The sequence below is a fragment of the Lagenorhynchus albirostris genome, chromosome 14, assembly GCF_949774975.1.
Source record: "Lagenorhynchus albirostris chromosome 14, mLagAlb1.1, whole genome shotgun sequence".
In the NCBI taxonomy this organism is placed as follows: Eukaryota; Metazoa; Chordata; class Mammalia; order Artiodactyla; family Delphinidae; genus Lagenorhynchus; species Lagenorhynchus albirostris.
Genome location: NC_083108.1, coordinates 54,004,335 through 54,016,412, shown reverse-complemented (window position 1 = coordinate 54,016,412; position 12,078 = coordinate 54,004,335). Strand labels below are relative to the sequence as shown.

Genomic DNA, 12,078 nt, shown 5'->3' with positions numbered 1-12,078 from the left:
TTTTCAGTAGGGAAACAATGTTATTTGTTCTTGACTGGAAATTTGTTAACAAAGCAGAAGTTATTTTTTTTTTCAGTTGAAATGTAAATTTAGTTCAACAATTTCAGCATCATGGCTATACCCTGGAAAAAGTACTTTGCTTAAACCACTGAACAAAATTCAGGAACACATTAAAGGCAGAGTTAAGGCAGGTGCTAAGATTCTAATCTTGAAAGGGCCAAGAGCAGCCTTGTTACTAGTCCTACTCCTATTTTAAGCTGGTCTCCTGAGGTTAAAGAATCTAGCTCACCTATCCTGTTGAGTGTAAAGGTCTGCTGCCCTGAAGGCATTCAGTAATTGCATATTCAACGAGGTAATAGTTTTGTCCAAGGACAGTCTTGTTAATAGTAGTATAAAACATAAAGTTATAGTAATTATCAATTATTCATCTTCACAGGTTAATTGTCAACCCTCTTCACCCAACTTTTCCCCCACTGTTTCAAGATCTTTCTTAAACTTATGAATCCTTGAGAGTCAGATTTTTGAAGCCCAAAGTGAATGAAACTGTCTACCATTTCCTGATTAACTCTTAAAACAGTCCTGCATTCCTGCAAATAGCAGAAATTATTTTTAGGATTGAAATAATGACCTCACTTTCCCAGGCATGTAGCTTCAGCTGTTCTGACCACACGGGCAGGTCAGGAATGTCAAACATTCACAAATGAACTCATGTGAATCTGCATAAATAAACACAGTACTTCAGTGAGGACTGTGTGATAAAAAGAAACTATATACAAAAAAACCCAAAACAAACCAACAAAAACCATATTGTGTTTCCAACACTTTGAAATACAATACAAAAAAATCCGCCTTTTTGGTAGAAGCATTCCATAGAAACTTTGGGGCTAAAATTGTTTTAAAAATTAGGACAAATTAAAATTACACTGAGTGGCCTGGTCTAACTTTAAATGACAAGAAGTTATGTACAAAAGATTAGAACAGATATGGGGTGATGTTGGCAGGTATGTTAAACTTTAGGATTTAAAGCTACCAAAGCTATCATACACATGTAAATTTTACAGGAAATTATTTTTAAAATTGGAAGGCAAAGTGCAGGAAACTCAATAAAGGCAGTTAAAATTGGATTTCTTTAAAAAGGGGGAAGAATGAATAGTAGAGGAGTAGGATTGTTAGGAAAACTGGCAGGAGTAAGGGGGAGGTCTAACAACCATATTATTTTCTAGGATTTGCCTCACTACCATTCTTTCTTTATTTTTGGCTGCGCCGCACGTGCGTCTTGTGGGATCTTAGTTCCCTGACCAGGGATTGAACCCGGGCCCTTGGCAATGAAAGTGCAGGTGGAGTCCTAACTACTGGACCGCCAGGGAATTCCCACTACCTTTCTTTAGAAGTTGCAACCAAGGGCTTCCCTAGTGGCGCAGTGGTTAAGAATCCACCTGCCAATGCAGGAGATATGGGTTCAAGCCCTGGTCGGGGAAGATCCCACATGCTGCGGGGCAACTAAGCCTGTGCGCCACAACTACTGAGCCTGTGCTCTAGAGCCTTCGAGCCATAGCTACTGAAGCCCGCGTGCCTAGAGCCCATGCTCTACAACAAGAGAAGCCACTGCAATGAGAAACCCACGCACAGCAACGAAGACCCAACGCAGCCAAAAATAAATAAATAAATAAAAAATCACAACCAAGACCAACAAAGCCAATTTGGGTAAATAAAGAAATTTTAAACAAGTAAGTTTCTATTATAAAGTTTAATTACGGTTCAGAAAAAATTGAGTGAATAACTTTCTCTGAAAAAATATATCGACTCTTTGTAGACTGCAGTTATTGGGGGAGGGGAAGGTAGGGGTAAGTTAAACTACCCTATTTTCTATTCTGAAAATGACAAAAAGTCCCATTTCCAGTCTGATTATAGAGATGCACGTGCCCCAAATGGTTGAGAATAAATACAACAGAAAGGCAAAAGCTGTAAAGCTAAGGGCATGCAATAGGCTCTAAGAGAAAGTCTCAGAAATACCCAAAGTAGCAACAAGGAAAGTTTGGCTGGAATTTGAAGTTCTTTTCAGTCATCTTTGTCTTTTGCTCCATGTTTAAGGATGCGCGTGAACTCAATGTAATTGAAATTCCCCTTTTTGTCAATAGGTGCTTCTCTGTACAGCTCGTCCACTTCCTCATCTGTAAACCGATCTCCCATTGTGGTCAGCAGCTCTCGCAGGTAATCCTCCTGAATGGTGCCTAAAGAGAAAAGAACCAGGGATCAGAAGACACACTACTCTGAGGAGTAATTGCAAGGGGCATCTACACTTGACTAAGCATGGGCTATATGTTAAGAACTAGAAGCACGCAAATGTATGAAATATGAGGTCCTGACATGCTGAAGTCAGCCTCAGCAGACAGCTGCCTAGAAAATGCCCTGTTGCTTAGTGACATTAACCTGCTCTGCTCTACTGACCTCACCCGACATCCATCTCCTGATCTCAATAACAGTGGCTAAGCCTATGCCTAACCACAAGCCATAAAGTATGATTAAGGAATCTAAGCCTCATGGTTCCTTAAAGTAGCATGGTCACACTTATTCTACGAGTAAATATACTAAAATCATCATAAACATCAATAAAGTGCTTCAGTGGAAAGAATACTGAAGTCTTGAGGTCCAGTTTTAACAAGCTATGTTACTTCAGGCATTTCACTTTACCTCCTTTTTCTTTATATGTAAAATGAGATTAAAAAAAATTTTCTAAACAAATCTAATTTTAGATTCAGTAACAAATATGTTCAGGCCCAGGATGTGCAAAAACACTGAGTAGATATTTGAGCATTAACTACGTTGCAGACACTGGGATAGGCATTGGGGCTACAGTGGTGAGCTGAGAGGAAGGCTTTCTACTCTGGACTTGTGAAAGCAGGGTTCTCATAAAGCCTGACTGCACATAAGAATCATCCAGGGAGCTCAAAACAAAACAACCCCAGAGGCCACCCTTGACTTATTATCTGTTACTGATATTTTAAAAAGGCTCCCCAAGTAAATCCCACGAGCTATCATGACTGAGACCCACTAATGCAGTAATCCAAAGGTAATACATGACCATTCAAGCACAGAAATTTTGAAATTCATAAAGTAAAAAAAGAAAAATCTGACAACTTCCTTGTATGTGAAATTAAGCTAAAACATTGATAATATATTTCCTATGAGTTTAAAGTGTAAGGTCAGTTCACAAAAGAAACTCTAGATTTATGGATTGTTTTTGCTAATTCAATCCTAGATTAAAAAAAAAAAGTTCTCCAAATCTTAGACTTTTAGCTTGTAGAAATAAATCCTCATCTCCAGCCAAGTCATTCAACTATCATGTAAAATCATCATTGACTATGTGCAAGGGACTGTGGTAGGAGCTGGGAGGGGTTACAAGGATGGGAATGGAATGCTGGAAGACACAGCTATTATCCTGGGATCAGGGAGACTGTGATGATTAGAAATAAGCACACGGGCTTCCCTGGTGGCGCAGTGGTTGAGTCCGCCTGCTGATGCAGGGGACACGGGTTCGTGCCCCGGTCCAGGAGGATCCCACATGCTGCGGAGCGGCTGGGCCCGTGAGCCATGGCCGCTGAGCCTGAGCGTCCAGAGCCTGTGCTCCACAACATGGGAGGCCACAACAGTGAGAGGCCCATGTATAGCAAAAAAAAAAAAAAAAAGAAATAAGCACACAACTAAAGTAGGAGCTCAGGTGGAGTATGTGCCAGTAGAGACATACATAAAATACTTTGGAGGGGGAAAGGGAGAACTTTTACATTTTCCCAGAGGCCAGGAGAAAATAGTATGAAAACACAGGTGAGGCTCTATGAAGAAAGTGACCATTGAGATGACTTTAAAGAATAAATAAGACACTTTACTCTTTTATGGTTTTATTCCCTTCCACTAAAATAGTAATACCCATTGACTGTAAAAAATTCAATCAATACACAAATGTTTTTAGCAGGAAAAAGGTCTCTTCTGCCTGCCCCTTCCCTACCCCTTCCAGAAATAACTGTTCAGAGTCTTGATTTCAAGGGGAAGGAGGAAGGAGGTGGTATAAGGAGGAAAGGCAGAGGCAGAAATGGTGGAGGTAAGTCAGGGTAACAACGCATGGAGGAGTCTGGAAGGAGGTTAGGAAGAGTTGAGGGTGGTCTACTTGAACAGGCCAAATGAGCAGTCTTGAAAGCCAGAGTGGTGAGACTATGCTTCCATGCCCAAATTATGCTTGGACTGGGTAACCAGAGGGTGTGCCTTCCTTCTCAAAAACTTGCTATGTGAGTTACCCCTTATCGGGCATGTATTTAGTTAACCTTTTGGGTGTCTTTGAGAGTTCACTCTATGCAGGCAGTAAGCTACTATCTCATTTCCTCATTTAATCCTCACAACAACCCTGAAGTAGGTAATATTACTGTCCATCTTACAAATAAGAAAACAGAGGCTTAGAGAAGTTCAGTAACTCGCCTGAAATCACACAGCTATTATGCAGAACAGGATTATGAAACCGGGGCACCTGATTCCAGAGGGAGAGGTTAGATACCAGATCTAAACACTCTCAGAGCTGAGAGGTACCTGATAAACAAACATAGGATTGTACTGGTATCACCGCCTACAGCAATTTAAACTTTTTCCAAGATTGCTCCAGTAAAAGATATTGGTTTGACACACATTTATTGAGTATCTGACCCTTGTGGAAGTATTCTAGTAAAGGAGGAACATAAGTTTCCTAAAGAAGTTTCAAATATACCTATTAAATTGTAAATTAAGTATTTAAGGGCAGAGGCAGTGAAGTGAGTGACTAACAAGCCATAGGCAAAACCTGTCCCCCCAAATCCCCCAAACCTCAGGTATGGTATAAACCTAAGGGTATTATATGTCATCACATTTCAAGTTATTGTATATTTTAGTTGCCATAACCAAAAATTAAATCACTTGGTAATTAAAGGTTACCTCAGACTTACCAGTTGCTTCTTCATCAAAGCAAGCAAAAGCGTTTCTGATGACATCTTCTGGATCGGTGCCATTTAGCTTTTCACCAAACATCGTGAGAAACATGGTAAAATTTATGGGACCTGGAGCCTCATTCATCATGGCGTCCAGATACTCATCAGTTGGATTTTTCCCTAAACAAAAAAGAGGGTCATAATTTTAAGAGGGTGATAATTACACCACAAAGCGCATCAACAATTCATCATGGTAAACATTTTGACAAGAAAGACGGTCATTTAAACAGTTTGCTATTTGCATTCAAGATAGCAAAACTATTCGGAAAAAAGTCTTCTCAATGAATAGGATCCGTATTAAGAGCGTGGAGACTGTGTGCTGTTCCACTGGATGTCAGGAGGAATAACACTGCTCTCACAATCAAGATCAGTGTTTGCAGTGCATGCACGTACACGGCTGGCCCCCAGCCTAACCCTGAAACTTGGCCAGAAATCTGCAGGTGTTCCGGGGACCCTGCTTTGGGAAACAATGCTCCAGACTTCGAATCTTAGTGAACTGTAACATCATTAGATTGGCTTCACAAAGCATCATTAGATTGGCTTAAGAAATAAATATAAAAGGTGTTATAGAAATTCTATTTGATTTATTAATGTTAAAACTGATCATTACCCAGGGAGGCAAGCATATCATGCAAGTCTTCCTTGTCGATGAAACCATCTCTGTTCTGATCGATCATGTTGAAGGCCTCCTTGAACTCCTGAATCTGTGACTGGTCAAACATGGCGAACACGTTGGAGGTTGCGCGCTGGGGGCGCTTCTTGGTGGTCTTGGTCTTTGCTCTTTTGCTCGACATGGTGGCGGTTAAATCCTAACAAATAAAGGAAATACAAGAAATAACAAAAAGTAAGCTGAACCAACCTTCCTGATACGTTTGAGCCACTTAGAGATGTGTCTAAAGACTATTCCACAGGATAGTATCACTTGGCAAAAATCTCTCTCAACTAATCGATACCATTATGCAGAGAATCAATCTACAAAGAGAAAAACCAGACTCATGCTTTGAGTTCACTCATCCTTAGTAGTTGTGACGAAACTACGACCAACATTAATTCAAAGCTCAGAGCATTATCAACAAGATTTCCTGTCCCCAGTACTACTGGACAAGCTGATTAAGGACCAATAACCCAATCTACTAGCTTAATAACAATACAGAAAACAAGAAACAAAAAATGTTGGGTTCTGTACATCAGTGCTATGGAGTACTGAGGGACATTAACTCATCTTCAACAGGTTATCCTTCTGCAGCCCTAGCTGAAACCAGCCTCCCATTCTAAGGTGGACAGAAAGAAGGAAGGAGGATTAACTGATGGGACAGGTCTTCATCTCCTAATCTTACTGCCAAATACCATTCTTCCACTCGCAACTAATATTTCTTATCGCACCCTCACTCCTGGAATCAAAGTACTTCAGGAAAGATATCTGTTAAAAGGCTAACTGAAAAAGTATAGAAAACTCCAAAGGTAATTCATCAATAATTAAGTTTTGTAAATATTTCCACTCTATCCTAACCAATTTGTTGCACAGCGCTAAGCTAAATCACTTGAGGTGACTAAGTCCTCGAAACAAAAACAAGAGCACAATAAAAATTTTTAAAGCACTTTAGTTTTTAAAAAGTTTTAGAAAGCATTTTAAGAGGTACAGAAACTACCTTTGCTCTCTAAATTTATCCCTGTAAAATTTAAGTTAAAAATAATGTTTAATAATACCTAAGATGAAGAGGTAATTTTCCTTTCAACACAATCTTTAATACTATAAAAGTTTGTTTGAAGTTAAAAATCCCACAGTCATCAGATAATAAAATTTTACCATACCATCTTTCAGAGCTGAGGTGGCAATGGCAGTCTGCAAAACCTCTAACACACAAGACTGAGACACTGTATTCAGTTATATTCTTTGAAGCAGGTCTAAAATAGGCACTACTGATTTCACTCTCTGACCAGGACAACAATTTTAAAGCTTACGTTCTGAAAACAACATTTAACTATGATGTAGCAAAACACTATGCCCTTACTCTAAAAATAAGTCTGTGGATTGCAAAGAATGAAGTACTACCTAGATGTCAGTACTGCAAAGTGACTTTAGAACACAATGCTCCACATGAGTTTAAAAACTTATTACTTACATTCTTTCCTTGATTACACCACATCAGCCAGGCTAAATTCAATTATGGAAATAATTAGAAAAGCTCTGACTCTGCCTCAGATTTTCTTTTTTTTAAGCTAAATCTGTTCTCAGATTTTAGAAGGAAATTCCACAAAGGAGAGTCACAAATTCCAGTCCATTAAATATAGCACTCCTAGGATACACTGGAATGTGTTGCTGGTAAGATATACTCTACGTGACATAGCAGTTATGATATATACTCTTCCCTAGTTTCCAAGTTTCCTTTAATCACCCTTTTATGAATGCATATTTTCACTCTGTAACACCTCTGGACGCAGTAAATCCCACTATTATCTAAACTATATGGAACTCTAATGTCCCCCTCTATTCTAAATGCAGTTTTAAAAACTACAAGGAGTTATAACATATATGTATTATTCTTACATCTCTTAAATGGACTCCAGGACTTGGGTTAGCGGTTGAGACCCAATGAGTGGCATATATTTACCAGTCCACGTCTCTTTAATATTTTAGGTATGTCATGTCTTTGCAAAACAAAGCACATCTTTAAAAACAATCTGTTTTGTTTGACTACATTATATTCCCCTAATGACGCGCAAATGTCAGTTATTTTAAGAACAAAGAAACTGATGAAAATTATAGGTCAAATGGTTGATACAACTGATTTTTTTAATCTACAAAACCTCATAGGGCTTCCCTGGTGGCGCAGTGGTTAAGAATCCGCCTGCCAATGCAGGGGACATGGGTTTGAGCCCTGGTCTGAGAAGATACCACATGCCATGGAGCAACTAAGCCCGTGGGCCACAACTACTGATCCTGCACTCTAGAGCCCACGAGCCACAACTACTGAAGCCTGTGCACCTAGAGCCTGTGCTGTGCAACGAGAAGCCACCGCAATGAGAAGCCCGCACACCACGACGAAGAGTAGCCCCCGCTGGCCACAACTAGAGAAAGCCCGCGCACAGCAACGAAGACCTAACACAGCCAAAAATAAATAAATAAAATTATAAAATACAAAACAAAAAAACTCATAATACTCAATTTGGTGCGGGTCCTCTATACACCTTTTTAAAACTTAGTTTGGATTATAAAGTAACACACACCCACTTCTTGAATTTTGATGTATTTTCTATTTAGCCTTTTTACAGTTGCTTTTTTTTAAATAAATAAATTTATTATTTTTGCCAGTGTTGGGTCTTCGTTGCTGCGCACAGGCTTTCTCTAGTTGCGGTGAGCGGGGGCTACTCTTCATTGGGTTGAGTGGCTTCTCATCGCGGTGGCTTCTCTTTGTTGTGAAGCACAGGCTCTAGGTGCGTGGGCTTCAGTAGTTGTGGCATGAGGGCTCAGTAGTTGTGGCCCGTGGGCTCTAGAGTGCAGGCTCAGTAGTTCTGGTGCACGGGCTTAGCTGCTCCACGGCCATGTGAGATCTTCCTGGACCAGGGCTCGAACCCGTGTCTCCTACACTGGGCAGGCAGATTCTTAAACCACTGTGCCACCAGGGAAGTCCCCTATTTAGCCTTTTTAAAATCATGCATTCTTTCAATTTGTAAATGCATTCTAACATAGTTTTTAAACATTATAAAGGTTTTTTGGGGGTCAGAACTGACAGTGGTCTCACAGAATTTTTCTTTGTCTCATTCGATACTTAACCATCAACCTTTAATATGATCAGCAGAATTACATTCATGTGCATTAAATGTCATGAGTGCTGATTATTATTTAAGAATTAAGAAATGTAAGGTAGGTGTGCTATCTTCAAGGAGCTTAAAATATAGCTGGGGAGGCAACTTTAAAGAAATGAGATGATTGGTTCAACTTATGAAATGAGTCACATAGTTTTCATTCCAGGAGTATGGCGCTCAAGTTAAAACAATGCGTAACAAAAATGAAAAATAACTCAAAGGTGGTACATGATTATCAAATATTGTGAGTTCAGAAAAGATCTTTGTTTCTAAAAGATTTGGGCGGGGGGAGAAGACTGAAAAATCCTAAAAGCTACAAGACATCCTTAGAATTAAGAGACTTAAATGTTAGTCTTAGTTCTAACAAATTAGGGTAGTTAATTCTACCAAAAACTGGTAGTATACTGTTGGGCAAGTTACTCTTTACTTTTTCAAGGAGGTTGGATTCTGATCTGTGAGTTTATCTCCCACCAGAAACCCAGATCCTTATAGTGACAGGGAGTTCAGCTCTGCAGTCAGTTATTTCAAAATAAGGAAAGGGTGTTTTTTATTTTCCCCTACCAAACTGAAAGTATGGGTGGAATAAACACTGGCGGAGAGGGAGCCAAATGAGGAACAGTGCTATGATCCGAAGGAGAGGATCATTGATGACAGATACTGTCATTGTCCTCCTTGCTATGATTCTAGTATGCTGTCCACTTCTACCCTCCCCAAACGAGTCAACCTATAACCCTCTGCATGTAACAAGCCTTCAGCAAACACACAACTCTCATAAACTAGGGCAAAATAAAACTGAAAATATTTTATTCATCAATGTAACTATTCTTTATTTAGGGTGGGAAGATTGCCATGAAGGCACCTGAGATTTCTGAGTTATGTCCTCACTCATCCTAAGTTATAGTCTAGAGTCTTTTTTTTTTTTTGCGGTACGCGGGCCTCTCACTGTTGTGGCCTTTCCCGTTGCAGAGCACAGGCTCCGGACGCGCAGGCTCAGTGGCCATGGCTCATGGGCCCAGCCGCTCCCCGGCATGTGGGATCTTCCCGGACCGGGGCACGAACCTGCGTCCCCTGCATTGGCAGGCGGACTCTCAACCACTGCGCCACCAGGGAAGCCCCTAGAGTCTATTTTTGAAGCATTTAATTTAAGATCTTTGGTGTGAAGGGCTATATGTTGTATGGAACTTGAAAACCCACAGACTCGCAGAGCCAACTTCTATTAAATATATAGAAGAGATTCAGTCAAGGAGATTCAGTTTACAGACCTGAAGGAGTATAATCTTGTCTTAATCAGGGAAAGGAAGTGTTGGTGGTAATGAATTTCTAGATTTATCCTTTTAGCTTGATCAAATAGGCAGAGAATCATTCAGGGTTATGACAAAAGGAGGGATACAAACTATGTAAGGAAGATGTTAGACTAGATTAAGTGATGGGGGAAATGGAAAATAAAGATCCTCAAAGAGGCTTTCCCCACACATCAAGGGCAACCAGAAGATTTTTCAGAATTTCTGGATACTTTGGTTTCATTTATAAAATGGGATTAATCCATACCAATATTACATTAGATTACTCTAGTTAGAATCCTAGAGTCCAGCGTTTGTAGTGGTAATAAATGGAATCTAATCCTAAGACTTTTTCTACAGAACTAACACTCAAATTGATAGTATTCTGGAAATATGATTATATTCTTTAAGGAAAAACTCCCATTTTAGAAAACACTTCTTAATGTGAGAGCACGTATTATCTGCTTACCAAATCTACCGTCTCATTTAATCAATGCACTTCTTTTTTCAAAGCTAAGTATATGTAATTTTGGGGGGCTAACCACGGCTTTTTAAAAGTACATTTTCAGGCTGGTGCTTCCGTTCCAACTAAAACAAGTTTTCTATTCCTATGCAAACTTCCGGTAGAAGGTAGGATTAGTTCCCTTAGACTGCCACACCCAAAAAGTTCTCAGCACTTGACAAAGGCAATTCTTTGTCGTGGTTCACTTGCCAGTAAAGCGTCACTTTTTTAAATAAAAAGCTTTTTCTGGTTAAGTTTTATCAAAAGGCTTCCAGAACATGAAACAAATAGTAGTAATCTTAGGAAATATTCACTTTCTTCACCTTTAGATATAAAACTTTTTGCACTTAAGTTAAAATCTCAACCTAACGCTTATTTCTGTTTCAAAGTTCTGTAAAGAACTGATACACTCTTTGATAAACCTATTCAACTACTTTAAAAGGAAAACACTTTGGGAAATTGACTTAACCCCGAGTTTCCACCCAAGAGTAACATGGTATTGTATTTTGGAGTTTTTCTGGAGCCGCAAACTAAACCCCGAACTCCTCTTTGTCCAAATATCACTTAAAAATAAAACTCTAATTACAAAAGTGAACACTGAGCTGAGGAAGTTGCTAATTTGAGGTGGTTATTCCCACTAAACGTAGCCACACAGCTGCAACAACAGATGCAGCGCGGGGGGGGGGGTGAGGGGGGCGCACTGGGCACAGTTTTTGCGCAAACTCTCTTGAATCGGGCAAGTTTACGTTATAAACTAAACTTAGTCCCAGAGTCAGCTCCGCTGGGCTCGGGTTTCGCAGGCCTGCTGTCGCTCAAGCTCGCGGCGCCAGCAGAGTAAGCCACACTTCCCGAGCTCCTACTTTGGGCAAAGGAGCGAAGTCGGCGTCTGGGCCGCTTCCGGCCGCGGCCTTCGATGCTGGAGCTGGCACTGGGGCTCAAAACCCGGGAACCGGCTGGTACACCTGCCCAGGTGCGCTCCCGGCGCCGGGGGAGCGCCACTGCCCCCCCCCAGCCGTCCCGAGGGAATGCGCCCCGAAATGGGCCTCACGCGCCCGACCGCGAGCACCACTCACCCTGCTCAGCCGCGAGAACTCGAACGCTTCAGGGAACCCCCTCGCTGCCCTGACTGCCGCTATAAACTCCCTTCCACTCCCACAGACGCTGCAAACAACTCTTCCGGCCTCCGCTTAGCGGACCGGAAGGAAGCGAGTCACCATTCTCTGTTAACAGTGTGAGCCTGGCTTAATGGAAGGGCGACGGAGCGGGGGAGTTGCCGGTGTGCTCAAAGGGCGCAGTTTTGACCAAGTGCATGGGAAGGACGTGTAAAGCGGGCAACTTAGAACGTAGAATAAGGTGTAATGGTTCGCCGGGGCTGATGACTGAGTTTTCCTTTTTTTTAATACCTCTTCTTACAATGTAAGCTTTTCTTCCCCCCTTTCGTCTTAGCAAATGGTTGACTCTGTCCTGAGGGTTTGCCCCTCCG

At 40.9% G+C, this 12,078-nt stretch overlaps 1 protein-coding gene across 2 annotated transcripts; it reads right to left on the bottom strand.

Annotated features, from left to right (window-relative positions):
• Positions 1 to 1,732: 1,732 nt before the first annotated feature.
• Positions 1,733 to 11,830, bottom strand: MYL12B (myosin light chain 12B). Of its 2 annotated transcripts, none has more exons than XM_060121084.1 (4): positions 11,669 to 11,830; positions 5,617 to 5,815; positions 4,965 to 5,126; positions 1,733 to 2,231 (listed from the first exon to the last, which is right to left on the bottom strand). In XM_060121084.1, the coding sequence occupies exons 2-4, from the start codon at positions 5,798 to 5,800 to the stop codon at positions 2,059 to 2,061; spliced, it is 519 nt and encodes a 172-aa protein (XP_059977067.1). In that variant the 5' UTR covers positions 5,801 to 5,815; positions 11,669 to 11,830; the 3' UTR covers positions 1,733 to 2,058. The 2 variants fall into 2 exon arrangements, with proteins under 2 accessions (XP_059977067.1, XP_059977066.1); XM_060121083.1 differs by lacking the exon at positions 11,669 to 11,830 and adding an exon at positions 6,819 to 6,969.
• Between the last annotated feature and the right edge of the window lie 248 nt (positions 11,831 to 12,078).